The 24,205-nt window shown below is 43.8% G+C and overlaps 2 protein-coding genes and 1 pseudogene across 2 annotated transcripts in view; all 3 read left to right on the top strand.

Annotated features, from left to right (window-relative positions):
• The window catches only part of LOC8267603, an 876-nt gene extending 639 nt beyond the window's left edge, over positions 1 to 237 (top strand). Inside the window, exon 2 of the mRNA XM_002535258.2 lies at positions 1 to 237. This exon is cut by the window's left edge and continues 467 nt beyond it. Coding sequence (XP_002535304.2) covers positions 1 to 237 — 237 coding nt within the window.
• Positions 238 to 5,168: 4,931 nt separating this feature from the next.
• On the top strand, positions 5,169 to 19,998 carry LOC125370584 (annotated as a pseudogene).
• On the top strand, positions 19,865 to 23,511 carry LOC125370601 (NADH-ubiquinone oxidoreductase chain 6). The gene has a single exon (XM_048376612.1). It carries the CDS (start codon positions 20,095 to 20,097, stop codon positions 20,746 to 20,748), a length of 654 nt encoding a protein of 217 aa, XP_048232569.1. The 5' UTR covers positions 19,865 to 20,094; the 3' UTR covers positions 20,749 to 23,511.
• The last annotated feature ends 694 nt before the right edge of the window (positions 23,512 to 24,205 follow it).

The raw sequence follows: 24,205 nt of genomic DNA on the forward strand, positions 1-24,205 counted from the left end.
AACTTGAGCACTAGTGTGGTCTTAATGGAAGCTCTTAGTCATTTTACAGCTAAAGTATCCGAATGGAATAAACATGTATTCGGTAACATACATCTCAGGAAAAAAAGGATCCTGGCCAGACTAGAGGGAATTCAAAAGAGTCGAGCTAGAAATGATTCGGGGCTTAGTAGGGTTGGAAAAGAAGCTGAAAACTTAATTCAACGAGATGCTTCGGAAGGAAGAGATTTTGTGGTTTAAAAAGGCAAGGGTAAAGTGGATCAAGTTCGGTGATCGGAACTCGAAATTCTTTCACACAAGTAAAGAAAGTTTTCTAAAATAGAAAATTATATTTTTTATCTAAAAGGAGATTTGAGTTCCGTGTTGCTTTAAGGAGTCGCTGGTATGGCTTACATCCTCGAGTACCTAAGGTTCTAATTTGAAAAAGATACTTCTGATATTCTTTTTCTTTCATAATCTTACCATTAGGACAATGGATATAGCCACGTATTTTATTATAATTTTCTTTAATTGAGTTTGGAAAAAATCCATCTTTCACTAATGCCGCCTCAACATCTCGTTCCACACTCATTTGGGCGTGGATAATGTTTTCCATGCGATGCTCGTAAGCATATATATCTTCAACCCCATTATAACAATGAAGTATCCTGTATCTTCTTGTTAAGATGTCCCTGCGTTCATCATCTGAGATGAGAGGGTTTTCCAAATGGGGTATATCCACTGGTATATCCACCAGGTCCATTTCCATAGGATATGGATCTCCCTCGCCGTTTCCATTGTTTTGGGGGATAACGGGCATGAATGGCAAATTACCTTCAGGTCCACCAGGGGCGGCCCCCCCAGCAATTCCCCCCGATGAAGAAGGTAGGAATTGGGAAACTGCCCGGGATAATTCATCCATAAATAGATAGCCCATAGATAGTATAATTTTCGATAGTATAAGAAAAAAGAGCAGTCTTGCAATACGAAATACAATGATGCGTACGTCTTTCGGCACCCTATTTACCAGTGGGCAAAAAAGGGTCAATGGAAAGAAAAAGATAAAGAACCATAAACGTATCATTAAACAATGAAATTGATTTTTTATCATATCACTGAAAGTTGAATTTCTCTTTCGCTCCTTCGCGGAGCGGCATACCGGAAAAAAGAAAGGGTACCAATGAAGCCGACCATTAATGACTAGTTCGAACACCAGGAGCGGTCTGATCCCTTATTTGAGTTCGTTTTCGGCTCCTTCCACTACGCTTGCTTAACACTTAGCAAAAACGATGAAAAAGATGGAAAAAAGAACTGAAGACACAACCGAACTGACTTTTCGAAGAACAACCAAGAAAACTTCGTTAAATTTGCCTGTGTTAAGCATAAGGCTTTTTTAGAATGATTGGACCCGAAATGAAGAAAGAAAAAGATCCCATTTCTAGTCATAAAGTCTCGCCTACGATCTAAGGTTTTTTCTCTTTTCTAGACTTTCTTCTCTTATGAGATTTCTTGTTTAATTGAGTTTCTTCTTTCTCTGTCTCATCATTCGGGCAACTACTGCGAATGCATCTTCGCAGATGAAAGAATTATCGGCATGGGCGAAACCTAAAGTGGAGATTTAATTTATTGAAAAGCCTCCGTCTTCGAATTCTTTATCACGTAAAAGTAAAAGAAGTAACTAATCCAGGAGCCAGCACTTACCTGGGCGACCCCGTATCCATATTTTCTTGCGGCGTGGACCTCTGACAATTTCCTTACCACCCACATCTGGTAATCCTGAACATCGCTGTGAATTGAATGGGTTTTCCCCTGCGAGTTATTAAAATACCCTTTTTAGAATCCTTTTTAATTAAGCGAGTGCTACTTACATGGAGTGGGATAGGAGCGAATAGAGTGCTAGACAGTTTTCAAGCTTTTATTTAAAGTCCCTGAAGTTTCATTCCCCTTGGTTAGCAGTCCCTTGAGGTTCCTTTACAATTACAATCCAAGTGCAAGCTATCCAGCATCCAATCTAATGGGAAGTGAACAAGCTTTTAAAGCGGGTAAGCAGGAGGGACTAATTCCCAAGGAGCGAGTAAGATTATAATTGGCTTCTTTCCTCTATACCTAATAGGCTAGGTTTGGAACCCTATATGCCCTTACATGGAGTTTGATTCCTTCTTTGAAAAAGGATACCCGAACTTCCTCCCCGACATTACCAGAAATGGATAATCGTAGTAGTATACCTACTCGTAGAGGCACCTTCCGGACCAAGGCAATAGCAAACTCGCCCCACAAAGTGGTCCAATTCTTGTGTTTAATGTGAAGCTTGGCTTAGGCAAAGCAACCGGGAAACCAATCCAAGAAGAGCAATCCGGATGAGTGCCAAAAAGGGTAAAGAGTAACCTCATCGATCGACCCAATTCCTGCGTATGTTGGTCTAGCTGTCGTGTCACCTTTAGTAAGTGAGAAAATGCTTTTCTTACTGGAATTCTCTTCCTTCTCGCCCTATCCCGTTCGTGAGGTTTTCCCGACTGGCAATATGAAAATGTTTTTCGTCGGTCAATATCTGTAATCAAATAATTGGTTGCATGTGCTGTTTGATACTCATTGGTAAAGGAAGAAGTCGTACCAGACAAGTTCAATCAGTAATGGCTGCGAGGCACCGAGTCTGAATAGGCATCAACAAGCACATAGATGTCCGAGGAAGCAAAGGCTAGGGCAGTTGAGTTGGCGGAGAGGTAGAATTTCACTTCCTATGCCGATTTCTAAGCGGAGAATCAAGCGAAAAGGTCTGTAGTGGTCTCCCTCTGGTCAAAAACGACTTGTCCAAGCAAATTGAAAGTTGATTCGAATGATGTGAGGGAAGGACCAACCGGATACAATAGGAAACTAAGGCATCTAAAAAGCAACCGGCAAAGCCCCTTCTAAAGTTGTTTGTGGGCTTGACAAGTCCAATTCTTATAATTTCTGAGATGCTTGCTAGCCGCTAGTCATAGGCAGATCTCCTTTCAAGGTAAGTTTCTGGTTGATCCTACTAATGATCATGCGATGAGGCATTTGTTCAACTCAACTCATTTGTGAAATCCTACTTTCGATGAGGCTAAGACAGGCCAAAGATCAACAGAACGGGATCTTTCTTTTCCAAGTAGGTTTTCGATCTTTCGAACGAGAACTCATCGTGATGGGTAGGTGTATCACACCGGCAAGCTCGCCCGCCTCTGTTTAGTCTTTCTTGGATGAACAAAATACATTCCCTTGTCGGTTAACGCAGACTTGGATACCTATTCTGATGCGGAGGGATCGCTCGCTTCGTCCGACCCATCATGCAAAGCAACTTCCTTCTGGTCTTTACTTCGATGATGACACGATCTTTATTATCCAATGCTTTGGTGACACAATCTGTGCGAACTGGTGCCATGTTCCTTTTGTGCTTTGCATTCTCATCTGTCATCTCGACTTCACTTCTTTAACAACTAACATTCACGATTCACCTCGCTCAGTGGTTGGATCAAGGGCGGTGGGAGCGAGTGGAGTATGCGAAGCGAGCACTAAGGTTGGTTTGTAGATCTCCCGGGAAGAGCGAACTTCAAATCCATTCCCCTATATATCCTCTTTTGAGACCAATCAATATAGATTCTCGAAAACCTAACCGGTCATCAATGAGGGAAAAGAAGCATCGACATTATATACAATGACTTTTGTGATCCGATCACGCTACCGCTCTGAGGGATTCGCTGCGCTGTGTGTCTTCCTTCTCCGCTTTCAGATAGCATTGTCAGTCATTGATGCGAGAATCTTGTTTAGAATTTCTTTGTGGAACAAGAAAGAAAGGACTTGACTAACGACATTCATTCTCGCTTAAGCTCTTCGTTCGGTCTTTGTCTATCGCGATCAGTCTCTCTTAACTCATACTGACAAAAGTCATTCAAAACGTACTTCCTGACCAAGCAGTTGGGATTGACTGAGAGAACTACTAGAAAAAATACTAATCCCAAGCCCTTCGACAAAGCACACTGCACGAGGAAGAGCTTAAGCGGAATGAGTTTGACAGTGTCGGACAGGGATATCGTTTTCTTTTCTCAAATATATTTCATATATGGTACTCTTGGCTTCGCACTAAACCGATCGTGATAAAGCTTCACATGTTGGCATTCCACCTGTGCTTCACACTCAAAAAAGTAGGTATGGAGGGAGGGTGGGAAAGGAACAAGCTTCAAAGAAGCAAACATTAGAACATTCATAGCTTGGTCGTTGTTCGCCTATCTATCTCTAGAATAGCATGATATCGGTCCTAGTCCCACCTATCCGTAAGAGGACTAGCGCTATGCCTTCTGTCAAACAGCCCATTTTCCTCTATGATCTGGGTCTCAAATCAAGAAAGTTGTAGCTCTCCCCCCTAGTGGCAAACCTTATGAACCTCTTTTCCTTACGGATTGGGGTCTCAGATCGAAAAAGTTTTCACTCATATAGCGGCGATAAGGAGTTGAGGGAGTTGAAAACTTCCAGAGCAGCCAACTCAGCTCTTTTTTTTTTTTTTTTATTTAATTTAGAGTGATGGCTTGACAGCCCTTGAACCTAGTAGGGGCATGTTGAAAGACTTTATTATATCCATCTAGTCCTTGCTTGGCTTTCCTAAATAGTGTCAGTCAAAAGTCAGTGCTTTGAATCGAACGTACGCTCGTTGAATAGAGGAAAACCGCAGGGTTCGAAGATTGCTCTCGTCCACGCCGGACTGCTCTAAGGCCTAATCAGGGATCAAGTCCATTCTCTCTGTACCGATAATAGCGTAAGCTTTTAGCTGGGAATTAGGGGTTAGCTGGACCGAAATCACTTAACTAGAGGGGCATTGTTTTTTTGTTTGCCCCTTGACTCTTTCTATTGAAAGAGTCGAGAGTCGTTGGGTTCAGTCAGGGGAAAGCTTTCATAATCACTCTTAGTCTTAGCGGCAGAACTTCACTCGTTGGTTCAACAAAAAGAGTCGTTTTTATTCGTAAATAAGGAGTAGTTCTTCGTGTCGTGGTGGAAGCCATTCAATCGTCATCTGATAGAGGCTCTGTGAATCTGTGCCTTTGAACAGGATAAGGGGAAAGAGAAAAGAGCTTTGCCAAAAGGCTACGTACGCGAGAGGCGCGAGCGAATGAATTCGATTCAATCCAAAGGGTAGGAATCTATAGGTAGAGAAGATATTCCGGGAAAATGAAACTACGTCCATGGAAGAGAAGAAAATGACAGAAATGACCCAGGAAGGGCAGGTGGGTGGGGAAGGCTAAGCAATCATCTCGTAGGGAATTTTCTAACAATCACCAACGGGCTTCATCTCAGGAGTTGGTTAAGGGTGGGCTTAAGGTGTCTTACCCTTCCTCTCTCTTCCTAAAGCCAGAAGATGAAAGGGGATATGCATTTCCTCAACTCTTCGCTAGAACTATTTCAGTGAAAGGGGAAGGAAGACGTAACTCTCTCTCTATAGAAGCTACTGCTCCCTTTGAACATCAGTATGAAAATTACACAATGGATGAGTTCTTCCATAGGGTAGGCCTCTAACCAGATTCATAACATAATCAGGCTGACGACGTACTGTCTTTTTCAGAAGCCGAGCCCCAAGCGGAGGCCGGGTCTGAAGGCAAGTCTGAATATGAATAAACCACTGAAGCATATGCCGACACAACAGACGTCGAGCCGATGGATCCAGCTTCTGGCGAACGAACCAAAGGATCCAGTTCCTGCCGAGCCAGTGGTCCTTGTTTTTCTTGAGGCAACTCCCATTTTTCCTGGACCAACCACTTTAGGTTTTGGGCATACTAAGTATGAGTACGAGGTCGAATCTGATGAAGAAGCTGGTCCCGAGACCACGCAAACGCGGTTTTTGCATAAATAGGTGTTTCTCCGAGGGAGACTTCCAAAAGATCTTGGTCAATCTCGTCAGGCGGAGGACGACCTTTGCTTGACACTCCCCACGGGGGGAGGCTCTGTTCTCCAACAGACCAGGGAGTGAGTATAGGGCATCAATCAATAATAGGATCCAGTGGCATATGGAACTCCAAACCTAAGGTCTAAAGCGGGCCAAGGCCTGAAGCCGGCTCTGAAACCATGGGGAGGCAGCAGGCGTGGGGTAGGTCAGTGAAGCAAGTGGACCTCTGGCCTCTACTAGCCCACATTGGTTGCGGGGGGTATCTGTGATAAGGCCGGGCAGGTTTGACTGACCTCCCATGTCCATAAGGGAGCCTCCCAAGGAAGCTCCTTGGAATGAAAAATGATAAGCAGGCAACGCTTTCCGGGTCGGGCCCTTTGAAGCTGAAAGCCAGATCAGCTTAGAACAGCAGCAAGGGAGTACTTTTTTTTCTTTTGAATTGGAACCAGGAATGAATCTTTTTCAGAGGCAGGCAGAAAGAAGAGGTTGTTAACTAAGAAAAGACATAAAGAAAGAAGTATAGAGCTAGCTAGCTCGAAAGCTAAGCAAAGCAATTGCGCAAGGCAGGGTTTCGTTTCGCTGGCTACAAGGGAAAGGTTCGCTGCAAGCCTTGGTGTCCTATGGGGAAGATGGTCTAGCTAACCAAAAGAGACTCTTTCTCCTCCTCTCCACCTTTTCCTTCCCCACCCCCTTACTCTAAGGCCTCCTCTAGTGGATCATCTTCTTGTCCATAGCGAGTACTTGATATACGATGATACTGAACTTCACTCCCTTTTCACCGCACATGCTCTATAAAAAGTAGCCTTCTACTTCAGTGAGTTGTCCCACTCTCTAACATGCTGCTTGCGTCCAAAATTTTGTTTGCAACGGATCTGCATTCGTGGGAGTGACCTGCTCCAAGGCCATTTAGTGAAGCAGACCTTCGCTGACGGGGATACCGTAAACCCACCCTTTCGGATGAGGAAAGAAGCCAGCCCAATCCTCACAAAGAAAGACCGTTCAGAGCCGCTTTCACGCTCAACGTTAGGAGAGAAAGATAGTAGAGATGAGAGGGGAGCAACGCAGGAAAACAAGTTAGCCAAGGGTACAGAATCGGGGAGTAAGAAGAACTCTGAAGGGTTGACCTGTGACTAACTTCGCTTCGGTTAAAAGGCATCGGGCTAAGGTCTCACGATGAGCCACTCGCTTAGAGTTCGGTGCGAGGATCAAAAGCCCTCCTTTCATGGAAGGAAATGGGCTTCTTTTTATTCCACTTTCCATTCTTCTTTTCGTGAGCATTATTAACCTTCCCCACCGCCCTCATCTGTTGATTCTATTCTAGATATACCCAACCTCCTTTCCTGGATTTGAAAAAGAAAGAAGACCTACGCACCACAAGTGCTACAAGTTCGGACTCTTCAGCTGTGTGCGCTTAGCTTCTTTGTCTTGTTGTGCGCGAAAAAGCGCTACAGCCGGGAAGAAGACCGCTTCCTAAATTTTGACCACTGATGAGCAGATGTCATGCTCTCAGGACTCTTTCATCTGGCAATAGACACCATAGGATAGGGTAGGGCAGAAGACGAACAGGCGGGCCTTCCAACCAAGTGTGTGAGGTCGGAAGTTGGAACTGAAGAAGGTTACCTGGGAACTGAACTCTCTCTCATTCTTTGATAGGACAGTGGCAACAAGCTTCTATAGATAGGGGCGGGCAGGCAATTTCATGTTCCTCCTATTCAGACACCAATAGAATAGCGCAACTGAAGGATTTCTCTCCAACCAAAGTAGGTCTTTGCTCCGCACGAACCGATCCAGCTGTTACGTAGTAAAAAGAAAAACGAACAGTGGTACCCGGGTGAGCCAATTCTCCCAGCGCTCGGGGCAAGGGAGTCGCAGATCAAAGGCGGAGCTCAACCATCAGACACACCTCGAGATCCACTACTCGAACTCTTCTATATCCACTATTGATTCACTGACTGATTCAGCAGGGAGCGAAGCCTCCTACAGTGAGAGTTGAGAGACCAACTGTAATCAAAGGGAAAAGGCAAGGCACTTTCAGTCTGCTAACAATAAATCTTTGAAAAGCGGTGTCAACCGGTCTTTCTTTACCCATTGAAGTGAAGGAGAAAGCACTTTGCTTTTTTTCACAAAGATCTAGCCTAGCAGTTAGGACCAATCCGATGTGATCTTAGAGCTATTGACTCTACCCAACTCTCTCTAAGTAAGAGCTCACCCTTACTTAGCTTAGTCTTCTCGAAGGATATAAAGGTCCGTGCTTCTCCTGTGAGCGAGTCCGAAGTGGGCTGCTTGCTTTCAAGGGCTAGAATTAACCTCCTTCGACGTGAGATTGGCTTAGCTTGGTCTTTCTGGGTAAAAAAGAAGGGTCTACCCATTACCCGTGCCGTGGGTTGCCAACAACTCCGATTTGTGTAGCTTGAAAACGATATGGAACAGGGGGAAATCCCACCACTACTAAGAAAAACTGCAACTCTTATTCTATCGTTCGTGCTCCGAGCCGTAACCCAAGCTAGCTGCCTTTCTTGCTCGGGCATATATTCTTTGCTTTGCCTTACTGCTTTCCTTGCCTAAAGGGGGTCTGATCCCTCTTTTGTTTTGGTCGTTCCTCTTCGTTTAACTCCCTCCTTCCTTAATTTAATGTATTAGGGAAAGTGAAGAATCGCTCTTTGAGAATAGACTGTTAGAATCAATGCTTTGACCGCTAATGACGAATCCAAGACCTATTGTTGATTCCCAGACTGGGTTCACGCTTGACAGCCAGAGCTATTCTTCTTACCACTGACAGCTACTAATAAGATAAGACGAACCACTACCAGCAGTCCTTCCTTCGGGGGTTCAATAGCTGCTGATTCTGTAACAGCTTATTAATTTCTAATAGTTGTAATAAGGCGTTCTTGCCTTAGACATCAGGCATCTTAAACGAAAGGTCTTGCAGAGCCTTGTCCTAAAGTCCCACACAGGACTGCTCTTCGTAGATAGAGACACGTTTCTCGGCATCCTGCCTTAATAATCGCATAGGTACCCGGGCTTTTCAAGTTCAAGCGGAATGCTTTTTTACTAAAGACCCCTTCCTTCTAATAAGCTCTTGGCCCACCCTTCACTCTGTTCTAGGAAGGGAATGAGGACTGAAAAGCCTATTGCTCTTAGGTTTTTCAAATCCTTCGTCCTAGTCTTTTACTAGTAAAGGGTCTTCAATCTATACTTGAAGTAAGCAGTTTCACTAAGAAAAGCTAGCTTGCAACCAATTTTAGGAAAGAGTAAAGAATAGAAAGCCTTATCAGCCTATCGACCTTAGAAAGCAAGCTGTCTTTACATTTACAAAAATCAAATAGGATTGAACTATCCTAGCGAGTTTAGCCTTCTTCCCTTGATTCATTCCTTCAACCCTAAGCCCCTGCTGCCTCTACTCCGCCTACTTCTTGTGCCGACTTCGCCAGCCTCGCGGGGTACCGATTTCTCCCTGCTTCGTGCGCCGGGCCTGTCTCTTTGCTGCGGAATAAGCAGTCTTGGTGCTTTGGGCGTGGCACTAGTCTGACTGTGCTTTCCCAGCCAAAGGCTATTCTTGATTTGATCTTGCAAGGTTCGAGTCCTACTAAGCCTACACCCATTCCAGTATTATAGGTTTCGTATTCTACCATGATAGATAGAAGATACGGGAATCCCAGCACTTGCTTTCTTGCTTGATGGGATGCTTCTAGATAAGAAAGGCGCTTTGATCAATAGCCTTTCTATCCCGTTCTGCTTATTTCCCGATGGTTGAGATGGAACCCGGATCATGCTCTTAGCTTATAGCAGTTAATGCCCTGATACGTGGCATGGCTCAATTTAATAATTGAAAATCGGTGAATTCTGAGTGGTCGTACTAAAGCCGGGGTGCTCGAATAGAGAAGGCAGTGGATTGACAGACCGAAGACAAGCCCTTTGGACCGATTGGCTCGCTTGATTGATCCACTGGCTTACCTAGCTTGGCTCGCATTCGACTGGACTGAGAATTGTGTATATAAAGATCCGCACTTCCCTTTACTCCATAGGGCCGAAGCTTGACTAAGAAGGGCTTTTTTATGGATAAGGCGGTCTAAGGGAGAATCAATCGCACTAACGCCCCTATGCTTTCTGTCTACTCAGACTGATTGGCTTAAGACCGTAATGCTTACCAATGCCGCTGATCTCCCACTTTCAGTAAGGGATGAGCCTACGACAAGCCTTGCCGCTAACTTAATGGCAAGGTCCGGAAATCTCGTATCTAAGAGTGATGTTCCCAGGCTAGTCATTCCTCGTATGAATAAGAAAAGTTCTGATTAACTGCCCTTGGCCTCTTTCCTGCCCCTCACCCGATGGTTGATTAGGTCGAGAAAGACCCGAGTGATGTTCTTTTTTACCTGCACGAGAAGTCGGCCTCTGCTTTCTTGCTACGTGCATAGGGAGCCCAAGCCACCTCCAGATAGAAGGACTACTCGCTAGGTTGAACTACTTTCCTTAGCACAAGCACTAAGTAAGCAAGCTACCTTCTTTTAGTAGCGAATCTGGAATAGGTCATCCGGAAACTGGAAAGTCTCCCGTATTCAGTAAATCTGTGTTCTCTCTATCTGTCGGAAAGGGGTCAACCAGTCCTGTCGCATCTGTGTAAACTGTCCGTTGCTTGCTTCCTATCAATCTTGGTTCCTGCTTAGCAGTCTTACTTGTTTACTGGTTCCCTTCTTTTGCTTATTCGATACTAGTTCCCGTCCTGATCTCTCTCCGTCACTAGAATTGTAAATAAGTCGTGAAGCTTTGGTCAGATGGTGGGGGAGTCTATTCCTAATGCAACTTTATATCGCCGCTGGGGGACTTGTTTATCTCACCATTTCTCGTCCCGATATTGCTTATGCTGTCCATGTGGTTAGCAAATTAGAAAACTAACCTCGTTCTGTGAGGAGATTCGGCCGGGGTGGGCTAAGCTAATCAGCAGGCTTATTCAGACATGCTTATGGGCAGTGGGCAGATAGCAGATATGGATTCATAACTCTTCCTTAGTGGCTTAGGCTTAGTCGACCTACCTTCGTTGAGGAGCTACAGAACTGCCATAGCTTGCAGTTTACCTGACGTTCTAACCGCTATCTAGTTCTACCAGCTATAAGCCGGAAATGGTCTCAGTCAGCTAACGAGAAAAGGGTCTTCCTAAAGAATTTCATAAGTGAAGTTAGAATCTCGGATCGATCACTCCTCAATGCTTCAGCAAAGGAAAGCAGAACAGCTAGAGATGCTAGTAAGAAGAACAGAGAGCGGCGGGGGACATTCTCTTTAAACAGACATCGCCTAGCCCCGTTCGCAAAGTCCCTCGCATCACATTCCTCACTACACTCAGACAACACCTAAGAAAGAAAAGAAAGAGTACCCGCTAGTAAGAGGAACCGAAGTAGCTGACCTACCTCACGAAAGACTTACCTCAGCGCTAAAGCCCTTGGCTTATTGCATATTTTAGACTCTGAACTTCTGCCTTCTTAAGGTAGGGTATTTAAATACCTACCAGGAAAGCCTAGCTACTTTGTCGAGTAGCTTCATGAATGACTGGGGATTGGCAATAGAGGAAAGAACTGATTGCAACTACTTCTTATATAATAAGAAGCAAACACAGTCTTATCTACTTCGTTCGAAAGCCCTATGAAAGACTGCCTTCCAGGCATAACACCCATACCCACCCCGGGTTACTCATTCCCACTTCTCCATGTTGCCTGAGCTTCAATTACATCGAACCTTCCTCACAGCCATTCTTTTATATCATGCCAGCCTCTATCCCTTTCGCTTACGCTTTCACCACCCTTGGATCATTGGCTTGGCTCAGTGGCTACCAGTACTCAATCAACTCAGGAAATTGCTTAATTACTTAGAGTAGCTGCTATCAGAAAAGAAGAAATTCTATTTAAGACAGCACCTTTAGCTACGTTCCGTAAACCGAAGTCCTTATGCCGATCGTGCTCCACACAGAACAGCTACAACTGCTATATTCTTTAAGGTACGTGAGCTGCACATTCCTTTTACTAAAGATAGGCCGTGAACCAAGTCAAGACTAGGATCAAAATGTTGAATGGTTTAATCAAACATATGTATTTACTGAGACTGAAGTTCATAATCAATTGGTATAGATAGAGTATTGACTTGCTTGATAGATTCATCTTGCCTTCCTGCCAGCCTAGTGCCCGTAACACTATTCCCCGTGTATTAAAATTGACTAGTTAGTGGGATTCCTGCTATTGGTTGTGTAGGAGTACTTTCGTTAAACTGCTCTGCTTGAGCTCACGCTTAAATTGCATCGACCCTCGTACTTCGCTCTGCTCTTGTGTACATGGTTGAGATTCCCTTCTATGTCAAAGTCAGGGATATTATCTGACAGGACGGAAGGGAGGGGGAGTGGAGAGAAAGAGATCACATTCTATCCTAGGGCTAGGGAGAGACAGATTCCAGCCTTCTTCCCGCAACAAACAATCGAGCAGAAGGTCTGGCTGTGCGCGAAGAAGGACTTGACTTCGGCCATTAGTTAAACTGCTTTCACGAGTTGTTGAGGTTAATTCAATCGAACATCAGCTTCGGAGCTTAGAGCACGCCAAGCACAAGCTACTTCCTTTCCAGTTGATGCGCCAGAACCTTTCCATATTATATTAAAACACTGCCTTTCAGTGAGTCAACATGAACTGTCTTTGTCATCTTTACTAAACTAAAAAAGTAAATCCTGTCTCATTTCATTGGCTGTGCTGTCTAAGGCTCGATGAAATGGACTTCTCCCGAAGGGGAAAAGTCCAAAGAGCGCAGACTGGTGATATTCGAATAGAAATATCGTAAGAGAAGATAAGCACTTTGACGCCAAAGACTCCCATGTTTTTCTTGGTTCAGTGTTGAAAGGTGCAGATCTTAGTCTTCTGGACCTGAGCATGTTTTTCATAGTTGATCCTCTGCTTGGGGAGAAAGAGATGTTAGGTGGGTAGCTATTGTTGGCCCAGTCAAGAGTTGCATGTGGTCGGTCGTCAGATGCCACCGCTTCATCATTCAGACAGATGCGCGATATGTGAGATAGAATGCCCGCCTTTATACAATCCATTTTTGCTTGCCTCTCACCAAAGTTCGTACTAAATGGGTAAAGCTCCGGCTAAGAAAAGAGAGGCGGAGCTATGGAGGGTGGCATCCATCGTACTATTTCATCCGAGGTGGCAGGGAAAGAAAGGGATTCGACGATTGATTAATTGTTCGATCTCACTCGAGATGCGCCGCCTCTAGCCAGTAAAGATATTCTTTGTTGTTGAGTGGAAGAGGCCCGTATCTCGAGAATGAGCTAAACGGCTTCTATGCCCATCTTTCTTTAAGTCGAAGGCCGGTGGAAATGATTTCATATAGCGGGGCGAACCGAACACCCATTGCTTTCTCTCTTTACTTGTGAACGCTGCTAAGGGCGAACTGAACCGACCTGTAGTTCGTTAGTCAAAATTCTCCGACCTTGCCTTTACGGTCTGTAGTAGTAATAGCCTTCTATTCTGTTTTTTAGTAGCAGCATTCCCCTATAATCTTAGTATGCAATATATCCTGTGAGTATAGATTACATCTAAACCTCTATCTTCTGCTTCTTTTAGGGGCTTAAGAAAGCCTTTTAGTTAGAGAGTTAGAGAAACTGCTGTTATAGGTAGTCGACTAATTATTGTATGCAAGGGGTATAGAGGATAGATAGCTCTTATTAGTGGCTTATAGATTAGATAGAAGAGAAGGAAGCTAGGAAGCGACGGGGACAGTCCTGATTCGGCTGTTTCTAGGGCTTTATATAGGGTTTAAAGGTAGAAGTGGAATATACCTCTTAGGGGAGAAGATGATCATCTAGCTATAGCTCTTATTATATTAGTTGCTTTTTAGTCTTCACATGAAAGGTGCTATTAACTATTAAGAAGATCAAAAAGATCAGTACAAGCAAGACTTTCATGTTCTATCCTATTGTTATCCCAAGAGCGCATTCTATTATATGAATTGAAAATAGTAAGTAAGACTAATTCGAGTAAGCAAGTAAAGCCCTTTTCAACTTCAACTGTTTCAAACGAAAATCTTTACAATTTTTTTGATACTTTTGGTATAAAGCCCAAGGTAGTTTTAACTGTCATAAGCAAGTCCAGTGCTATCGGTTAAACATGCCTCTTTCGCCGTCACCCATGGTACCAGTTCATATTTGGTTACCCGAAGCTCATGTAGAGAATAGAACTTGAACGAGGCCTTCCCGACTTTACTTTCTAAAGCCCCTTATCAGGCCTTACCTTCTCAAGCAAGCCTTATCAGGCCTTACCTTCTCAAGCAAGCCTTATCAGGCCTTACCTTCTCAAGCAAGCCTGAACGACCTTACTGTCTCAACCCTGACTGACAACTAGCTTTACTTGATAGAATTGCCTTCCATGCCCGGTTCAGTTCGCCCTTGGGTTTCAAATTCCTTGCCTTGCCCTAGCTTCCAGAAAAAGAAGTAAACTGCTTCTTAAAAGCCAGGAACTTTTGATATTCTGCCTTAATCTTAAGAAAATCCAACTCCATTGAAGGGGAACGCACATACTACACCCATTAAAGCCGCTGACTAGTTGTCTTATATTGAACAGCTTGAAAGTGAAAGGGCCCGATGGCTTGAGATTCCTTTTGTATAGCCAAAAGAGAAATCAAATTACTTATTTGAAACTGATTACTTACATACTGGTTAAACTCTACTGGTGTTTATGCACCAGAAATCTCATTCCCGGAATTCTCTGTATCTGTAAGGGGGCACTGGGACTAGATCCCTTCCTCACTTCACCACTCTCAAAAAAGAAGGGATTCAAGTGGGGACTGCAAAGGAAACTATATATAAAAGGCTGACGGAACTTCCATTCAAGGGAACTAGCAATAGCTGCCTGCATAGGCTTGTCCTTTCTGAAAGGAGATCCATGGCTGTAACAGACTCATAGATTGAATTAGCCCTTGGAAAGGAAGAGGATAATTATAAAGCTTGATCACTCGCTTGCGAACTTACTGCATAAAGGAATTCAAAAAGAGCTACTAGACTTTATGAGTTAGAACATTAGGAACCTTACACCCATATGAAAGAAAGCAGCCAAAACAGTAGAGAAGATCAGAGACGGGTTTAGCGAGAAAAGTCTTTAGCTCACACCTATCTTTGATAAAAGAAGCCAAAAATAAAGTTTAGGTAGAAAGAACAGCCAGTGTCAGAGAGATGACTTCTGTTGAACTCTTCCTTTACATGAAGGGAATGAATGCCTTAATGGAATTGAATCCGGGATCCAAGTAGATTAGGTTAAGGCAAGCATGAGTTCAACCCTTTTCTCATCGGGCCAGGATCGATAGCCGTTCGACCTGAGGGAAGTGCGGTCAGATTCAGAATCCCCAATGTCTTGGTCTTGACCTTCGCTTCGAGGGACAAGCACCGCATCTAGGTAAGCGGCATCTAATTAAATTGATTCACCGGATCTTCCATCTACGAAAATAGAAGAGATGTCCGTTAAGGTCGGCTTCATGAAAGCAAGCAAGTTTAGCGAAAATAGAGATGGAAAGAGATGGATTTTGCCCAGCCGTTGTCAGATCAATTCCCATTCATTCTTTAATGGAATAGGGAACGGGCAGAGCTGCGGCTATCAGGAATGGGCGATAGCCTATGACTAAAAGTGCCGACTATCTATGAATGACCAGGATCGGAATGCCAATCGACGAGATGAGCCTACGAAAGATTTCAAGTTCAGACTATGATGACTAGCATCCTCACTTACGCAACGAAATTGAGTTGATGGAGTAGCCAGTGCCCTTGAGTTATTCTCTTCGGTATCGCCTTCTCTCATCGTTAAAGGCGCCGGAAGGCACTCGACTAGAAGGAGTGGATGTTAGGCACGCAGGGAAGACTATTACTATGCGCTGGCACTAGCCCTGGGCATGGATTCTTCTTTGATTGAAGGAACGGGACAGAAGAGAACCAGAACCCTATCCTTCACACATTCAGTCTGATCTTATCTGCGCTATTGCCGCTGTACTGTATGAGATTAGTTCTCCGTCTCCCCTGCCCTGTTAGAACAGTCTGGTCTGTAACAACACAACCTGAAAGGAAGCCATTCCTAATAGGAAGTTTCTAGCCGTCTTTCTTGAGGAGCGAGAAAAGTGACTAATAGCCAAACAGCCCCCACTATGAATCATAGAAAAGAGGACATTGAGTTGAGGAAGTGATAGTCGTAGTCCTCCTGTTAGTTGTAGTGATGGAAGTAAACGATTTTCCTCTTACCGTTCTGATTCTCAACATCTCGCTCCAAGTATTACGCTCTGACGTTACAAGTATGTAACTCGTTAGGTCTCGTGACTGTAGTGTACTCGGACCGGAAAGTTTGTGTTAAGCATATAGTGGCTTTTTGTCTTGATTTAGGAGTGAAATAAGCCGTGTCGGAGATTGCCTTGCGAAATCACTAGCAGAGTGAATCCCTCTGGAAAGCGAGTGAAGGAACCCGAGGGGAGGAAGCTCAATAACTCTTGTCTAGACCTCCTCTAGGGCCCAATAGACTGAGATTAGTCCTTCTATTGAAGGGGAATCGTTCAACAGTCTTCTTCAATCCTTAAACCGCTTTCTAGAAGCATCTTTCTTTCCTGGAAAAACTTATATATATATATACATATTTTAGTATAAAAATCTTGCTATTCAGGCGGTGGTTGCCACCACTACTGAAGCCATCTGAAAAGGATAAAAATACTAAAACACTAAGGGAACGCATGCTGTAGTACAAAAGACGACTGATAGTCTTCTATCGACTTTTTTACCTTTTGCTAAGAACGAAACCCAAACGCAAAAAGTGGGTTTCGGCTCCCCTTAAGTGTAAGGGAATTATATTCGTGCGCTCATTTCGAATTTCTTTGTACAGGACACGAGAGATAGGATCCAATACCAAGACTACTTTCTTCTCAGGAAGCGCAGAAAGTCCATTCGGAATTTTTGAAATAGGCATAAGTAGATTCAGAACCGGTTGTTCAACTGAAACTGAGCAATATGGTTTTCGCACAGAAGAGAAGATCAAGGAAGGGCACCGCTCAAACTGTATAGGGCTTAGCGATTAGAGAAGCGAAGCAGGCTTACTGATAGAAAGATCGAAATCGAAAGGCAAAGAGATAGGCAAGCGAGAAAGCGCATAGCAGCACAAAAAAACAAAGACCTTCACGCGACGACCACGCGCGACGGGCGATGAGTGGGTGTTTGCAAGGTCCCAGGTTATGACACCGATCAAGCTTAAGAATTTGTGCTGGAGGGCAGAGGCTGTAGTTCCAACTCCAACGTATGAAGAAAGATCCGAAGATACAGACGCAGACGCCTAACCAACAGATTCTGTTTCCCCCGAACTAACGGATTCAGTTTCTCTAGAATCTTAAGCGACGAGGCCCTGGAAAAGAAGATTCCGCATCTAAAGACACAGAATATGGCGGTGGTTTACGGTCAAGAGTTTTCCAAATCTTAATACTTCAAAATTAGTAGAGAAGAAAGCCCCGTGCTTTGTCACAGGGCTGGTAAGGAAGAACAATACGACAGAACAATCTCCTTACCAAAGAAGCGCTAGCGTATAGCGCGCTGCGAGGATTGCGCTTGCTGCAAAGGAAAGGTAACCGTAACCGTATCGTCTCTTACTATTCCACATTTTGGCTTAGGCTTTCTCTGGCTTTTCTACTCGTCTGGCATTCTGTTCTCCTTTGTCTTATTATTTCATTTTAAAACATCTTTTTTTGTTATTATTCCTTTTAGTAGGTTGAAAATCTACTTTGTTATTAGCTTAGGTTGGGTTGAATTTCCAGTCTTCGGGCCCGGAGTTCATCCTGAGGCCGAGGTACGTAGTGACCTCTCTTGCTGGGCCTTTGTTTGATAAGGAATGGTCGGTTTGTTAGTCTTAATCCAGCGACTGGCCTTGCTCCGAGCGATATCCGAAGTATGGTTCGCTCGCTAGTTATATGCTTAACACATGCATCTGAGGTCAGAGGTGCCGCTAAGGTTAACTATCTCAATCTACAACTCAATGTGATTGGCTTCGTCCGGGCTCAGTCTCTTCCGGCCGCCTCATACTACTTATACTTACTCCACTCGCTATGTTTTGCTGCCAAACGGACTCTCTCGGGGGTTTTCCCGTGAATGTAATGCTTAGCAACCCTTGCGCCCCTACCCGAGAGGCAAGCAAGCTTGGCGGCGCGAGTGATGCGGTAACAAACCGAATCCAAAGTACCTCGACGCAAATTGCATAAATAGAAAAGAGGTGCCTATCCGTTCATCAAGTAAAGAAAGGCATCGATACATCGAGGACCAGGTCGGTGGGGTGTGGAAGGAAATGAAATTCTTCTCGTCACAACCCCCCTTTTTTCGCTCGAAGCTGAATGAAAGTCTTTCCTTTGGAGTCGAGTGAGGCGAAATTCTCTTTTAAAGAAATTCAGTTTTTTTGTAGTCTCGTTCTTGCTCGTGATTCTTGGGGGTCGTGGATGGAAAATGGGTTCAACTCCCATAGCCCCGATGTGGCGAAAAGACTGATTCAACGAGATATGCCTTGCCTGCATTAAGATTTAAAACTTGTCGTCTACTTTCAGGAAATGTTCGGAAGAGAGAACTTACAATAATACAACGCCGCATTCTCCGAAGATTGAGGAACAAGAAGAAAGATATTAAGAGAAAGATTTATCCGAGAGAAAATCTTAACAGTTACATCCAATCACAAACTACACGAAAGTTGCCCCTTTTCATGGGGATTTACCCATCACAGAGATGCACAGAGGAACAGAACGAACTTCATATATCCCTTTTCTACTTAATCCAGAAACAAGATCGGACGTTATTCCGGTTCGTCTCCATTTTTGTGAAACTATTCCTCAAGCAAGGCAGCCGATAAGTCATCGAAGGGTTTGTGTGAATAATGGAATGGTAAGCATTACTCATTTGAAAGTGTCCCACGGTGATATAATATCTTTCAAAGCAAATGACGCAAGAATCCGCGGTGAAGAAATAAGGAGATTTTTCTATATCGAAATATCAGTTGAAAAAATCATAGGCAAATTCCTGGATCACCCGGTAAGAATGTGGAGAAGAACCAAAACAGAATGGTTCCACCTACTCAAAACTAAGAGGGGATGCCGCCTACTACTAAAATCCCGGTTTTTGCAACAGTTGCGTTCTTCTATGCAAGAAGAAGACTTAGAAAGAACAAAGAAGTTTGGATCCGAAAAAGTATGCTTAGGCAGTTCCTTCGCTGAGCACAACAGAATGAAGAGAAATTTGTATCATTTCAAATCCCTATTCTTATCGAAGAAAAGGAACGAGAAAAACCGAAATCTTCCTACTCGAATAAGAAGTCCTATAGTTTACAACTCTTCTTTATATAGTAATTCGATCTATTGCTCCGCGTCCCCCCATCAGTTTACTATGAAGAGAAGAATCAAAAGGATCGAACTACCTACTCATTATTCGGAGGTGAATCATAGAACACTAAAAGCTGTGGTATCTTATGGACCTAAGATAGGTCATATCCCTCACGACATAAGATTGAAAGATTTAAACCTTCCTCTTCGGAGCGGGAAACGGACGTGGCCAAAACATATAAAGATCGGCGTAGTCGCTCATAGGGACATATCTATCCGGATAGAGGATAGTCTAGATCGATTCATAGATAGATTTCTATCCATATAGATAGGTATCTCCGTGGATAGAGATAAAGAGAGGGATCCATCTAGTCACTATTTCCATTTTAGATTTTCTTAATTCTGATTGTTTTTTGACGACAAGTTTTAAATCTTAATGCAGGCAAGGTGAAATGAATTTCAATTATTACTTGCTGGGTCGGAACGTAGACGAGCGAGCAGAGCCCAGGAAACAGGGAAGCCCGTCATAGAGCAGTCGACTAGAAGTAGAAGACTGACTGATGGCCTGAGAGAAAGCGGCCTCTCTCGGGAAACATGGCAAAATTTCTCTTCTTTCTTTTGATTTCGGGTTTCTTTATTTATTTTTAGGGGCCCAGAACGCTAAAGGGGAGAAGCAAACCGAACCTCTAATCGACCTAGACACATAAAAAATGCTCGGCGTCGAAAGAGATTTGAGATTCCGTAAGTAACTCAGTGAGTGCTTTCTAAGAAGGGCTTGGCTTGGAAAAAGAAAATGAAATACGAACAACCGCGCTGGTCGTAATAGATCGACTTTCATGCTAGTTCTTGCTCCAGTATGAAAGTTCCATTTCAGGGAAGGACGACGTACCATGATACTTTCTGTTTTGTCGAGCCCTGCTTTGGTCTCTGGTTTGATGGTTGCACGTGCTAAAAATCCGGTACATTCCGTTTTGTTTCCCATCCTAGTCTTTCGCGATACTTCAGGTTTACTTCTTTTGTTAGGTCTCGACTTCTCCGCTATGATCTTCCCAGTAGTTTATATAGGAGCTATAGCCGTTTTATTCCTATTCGTTGTTATGATGTTCCATATTCAAATAGCGGAGATTCACGAAGAAGTCTTGCGCTATTTACCAGTGAGTGGTATTATTGGACTGATCTTTTGGTGGGAAATGTTCTTCATTTTAGATAATGAAACCATTCCATTACTACCAACCCAAAGAAATACGACCTCTCTGAGATATACAGTTTATGCCGGAAAGGTACGAAGTTGGACTAATTTGGAAACATTGGGCAATTTACTTTATACCTACTATTTCGTCTGGTTTTTGGTTCCTAGTCTTATTTTATTAGTAGCCATGATTGGGGCTATAGTACTGACTATGCATAGGACTACCCACGGAGCGGTGAAAAGACAGGATCTATTTCGACGAAATGCTATTGATTTTAGGAGGACTATAATGAGGAGGACGACAGACCCATCACAATCGACTAAACGGAAAGTCGCCCCAATGGGGAAATATTAATATTATATTGGTTCAAACCCAATTTGTGAGTAGGCCTTCTTAGTGAAGAAAAGAAATCGAAAAAAGCTGGAAAGACTCGTTAACATCACCATTGTGGGCTCATCTCAAAGCAACTGAACTGCCTTAAGAATAAGAAAGGGCTGTATTTAGTGCAGAATTGCCATATAGACAGATAGAGGCATACCCCATCCATAGCTCCAACCAAGACATTGTTAAGGTAAACCTCATCTTTGCAAGACTAAGCTGTCGGTTGCTATTAAAGAGAAGGGCATTTTTGGTTATCCCACATTCAACTGACTCCCCTGCGGGAAGGACATTGGTTTTTTGTTTTACAGCTGTTAGAATGCGTTCTGCACGTGAATCAGAAAAAGGAAGTGCATTTCTAATGGCTGAATCCTTTACGGATAAGGAATTACCTTATTTTCCGTATTCGTCTGCTTCTTCTTCCTCGAGAAATTTAGTAGGGGCATATGGAAAGGGCCTAACTGCTGTTTTAGTGCACTTGTGTCCATCTGCTTTCTGCTTCACTTCAAAAGAATGACGTAGGTAGACATGACTATAAGGAAGAGTGGAAGGCTCAAGGCATAAAGGAAATTCCTTCTTATTGATAGCGATAGGACAGGTGAGAACATCCCTACTTCTCAACTAACTGGCCTAGCTTTCAAACTTGCTCTCTAGGCTTGAAGGTGGCAAACCACTACCTCAGTCTTCACCAAGCCAGAAAGAAGCTTTTAGGAAAAGCCAAACTCACTCGCCTGAAAGGAGTTAAGCCAGGATACCCGCTCTTAGGCGGGAGTATAAAGATCCCCTTTTGAATCTTAGGAAAAGAGCAAGCCCCGACTTCCCGTAAACAACGAAAACTGGTTCGACATGAACTTGAAAACAACTCGTTTCGTAAAGCTCCAGCTTTCAACTACCTTTTTCTGGAAAAACGATGATGATTGACCCCCTCGCTCCGACATGCCCTGGGCCAGCCCTCTGACCAACCTCAAATACAACACTGAGACTTGCCCTACTTCGATCGACGGAAAGCTCAAAAGAACGTATACTCTAGTCCAGTCCGAGGAGCCTTCGCCTTGCTTTCTTACCCGCGCTGGGGCTGCTACTAGTGGAGCCTAACTTGCCCCCTCTTTTGGTAGCCGGGGACAAGTCATGCCCCACGGCAGCCCACCATAGCTACACCTAGCTCCCAGATTACAGCTTCCTAACTCTAGCCTAACTCTTCTTTCCAGATTCTCAACTTCTAAGAAGGAATGCTATCTATTCATACCTGGGGCAGGCTATTAGCTTATACAGTTACCGTATCTAGGAACATATTCCATCTAGCTCCCATATCTAGTATCATATCTAGCTTCCTAACTCCCAGGTTCAGTAACACACTTTCCTCCTGCGGAGCTTCCTACCCGCGCAAACTCCTTTCTTAGAGCACACTCTTCCTCCTGCGGAGCTAACCACGAGAGATAGCTAACTCCCTTATCTAGAACCATATTACAGCTTACTAACCCTAGCTTCTACTCTTAGTTGGCAGATTCTCCTTCTACTAAGAAAGAGGGCTACCCTTTACTTAACTTACTTACTTACCCGATTTCACAAGCTCTTAGTTCACAGTTAGCCGATTAAAACCCTATTCCCTTTATAGTCTAAGGCAACACACTCGTTCGTTGCTTACTAAACCCGTTAGCAAGACCCGGTGGTTACGCACGTTCGTTGGTTACATGCACGCTGGCATCAAGGGAAGTGGAATATGGCACCCGCGGGAATGGCACCGCTAGCTACTAAGCACACGTACACTCGTTCGTTACACACGTTGGCTAGGGATATAGGCATACTCCATATTCACTAGCTCCCATACTCACTCCCATATTCACAATCTAGTACCATATCTCTAGCTCCCATACTCCCATACTCACTAGACCAATTTACCTATTCGTATGCGGATTGATAAATTGCGTAAGAGAGGAACTAGTATCAGACTCAAGAGCCTACAGTTGGACTTACTAGTTTAGGTTAGGCGGAGGAATCCCTGGTTGATTCTCTGGATCATCTGGTTCATTCTTCTTGGCTAACAGACTAGTCTCAGTGTAAGACTATTGTCTTAGAAAGGGGAATCTTAGAATAAGAGTTTTTCTGGTAAGCAAATTGAACTTACACCGCAGCAGACCGCGTTCGTAGGCCTCTTCAGGGATCTCAAAGACAGTTAAACCGCGGAATGCAAGACTTGGATTTCCTAAGAGCGCTTTCAAGAGCGTTAACTGCCCTTTCTTACGAGGCATTCAATGCCCTTGATCTCGCCCAAGGGGCTTTTTTCAAGGAGTGCAATCCAAGGATTAGAAGCCCTGCCCCGGAAAACGCCCTCCCCAACTCTTGGTTTTAGTTGCACTTGCTCTTGCTGGAAGCCCTTGCAAGAGATCCAAAACCCTTTCTTCCGGGCATTCAATGCCCTTTCTCCTTTCTATTTAAAGGCATTTGACTAGGTCAGTGAAAAGGCGGGGATAGGCCCAAGGCTTTCTCAAGGAGTGTAAATGCCAAGGATTACGAGACGGTAGGGAATACGAAATCAACCCCAACTCTTGGTTTTAGTTGGTTTGCACTTGCTGTAAGAGCTCTCAAAGAGAGGAAAAGACTTGGATTTAATGCACTTGGATTACCTAACAGCTCTTTCAAGAGCTTTAATAAGCCCGGGCATTAAGCTTGATTACAGGGGCTTGCACTTAGCCATACGATGCTTAATAAGCTCATTATGGCAAGCAGCAAGTCAGTCTGCGCATAGCATACTCTCTCATCAGTTATTCTCCTTCGGTCGAAGGGGAAAGCGAGAAAAGCATTTAGCCAAGACCGTTAAGGTCAGGACGGGTATAAGCGAGAAAAAAAGCGGAGGCCACTATCTTATCTACATACGCTATTGATTGAGTAGCCAAAAGAGTAGAGAATCCAAGATAGGGTTTAGCGAGAACAGCAGCTTTCCCAAACTTAAAAATAGAACAAAGGAGATCAAAGAGCTGGAAAAAACCTTTCTTATTTCTTAGAAGTCGTTTTCACCTGATTGATCGTATGTCTTAGCCAGAAAGCAAGACCATACTTCCTGCCGGGTGGGAATGAACGGATTTGCAAGAGAGATACCGTTACTCCTTTTGCAGGGGTACCTTACCGGATTTTTTATAGAATAGTTGTAAAAAACCATATCAGAACAGAACAGGAATAGGACAAGTCTTTCAAACTCCACAATACTCCTGCTCTCTCATTGGATTGCTGGAAATACTCCTTCTAAGAGTTAAAACGGGAGAAAGACGCAGATGCTTTCTTCTTCTTAGTGTAATTGTAAGAATATTCATTCTATCCCTTACTCTACTTTCTTTTTAGGGAGCAATTCTCTTCATATTCTTTCGAGTAAGCAACTCAATCCGCAGCAAAGGAAACTGAGGCTGCAACTGGCTCTAATGGACTATAGAACTTATCT

Source organism: Ricinus communis, chromosome 7 (genome assembly GCF_019578655.1).
Source record: "Ricinus communis isolate WT05 ecotype wild-type chromosome 7, ASM1957865v1, whole genome shotgun sequence".
In the NCBI taxonomy this organism is placed as follows: Eukaryota; Viridiplantae; Streptophyta; class Magnoliopsida; order Malpighiales; family Euphorbiaceae; genus Ricinus; species Ricinus communis.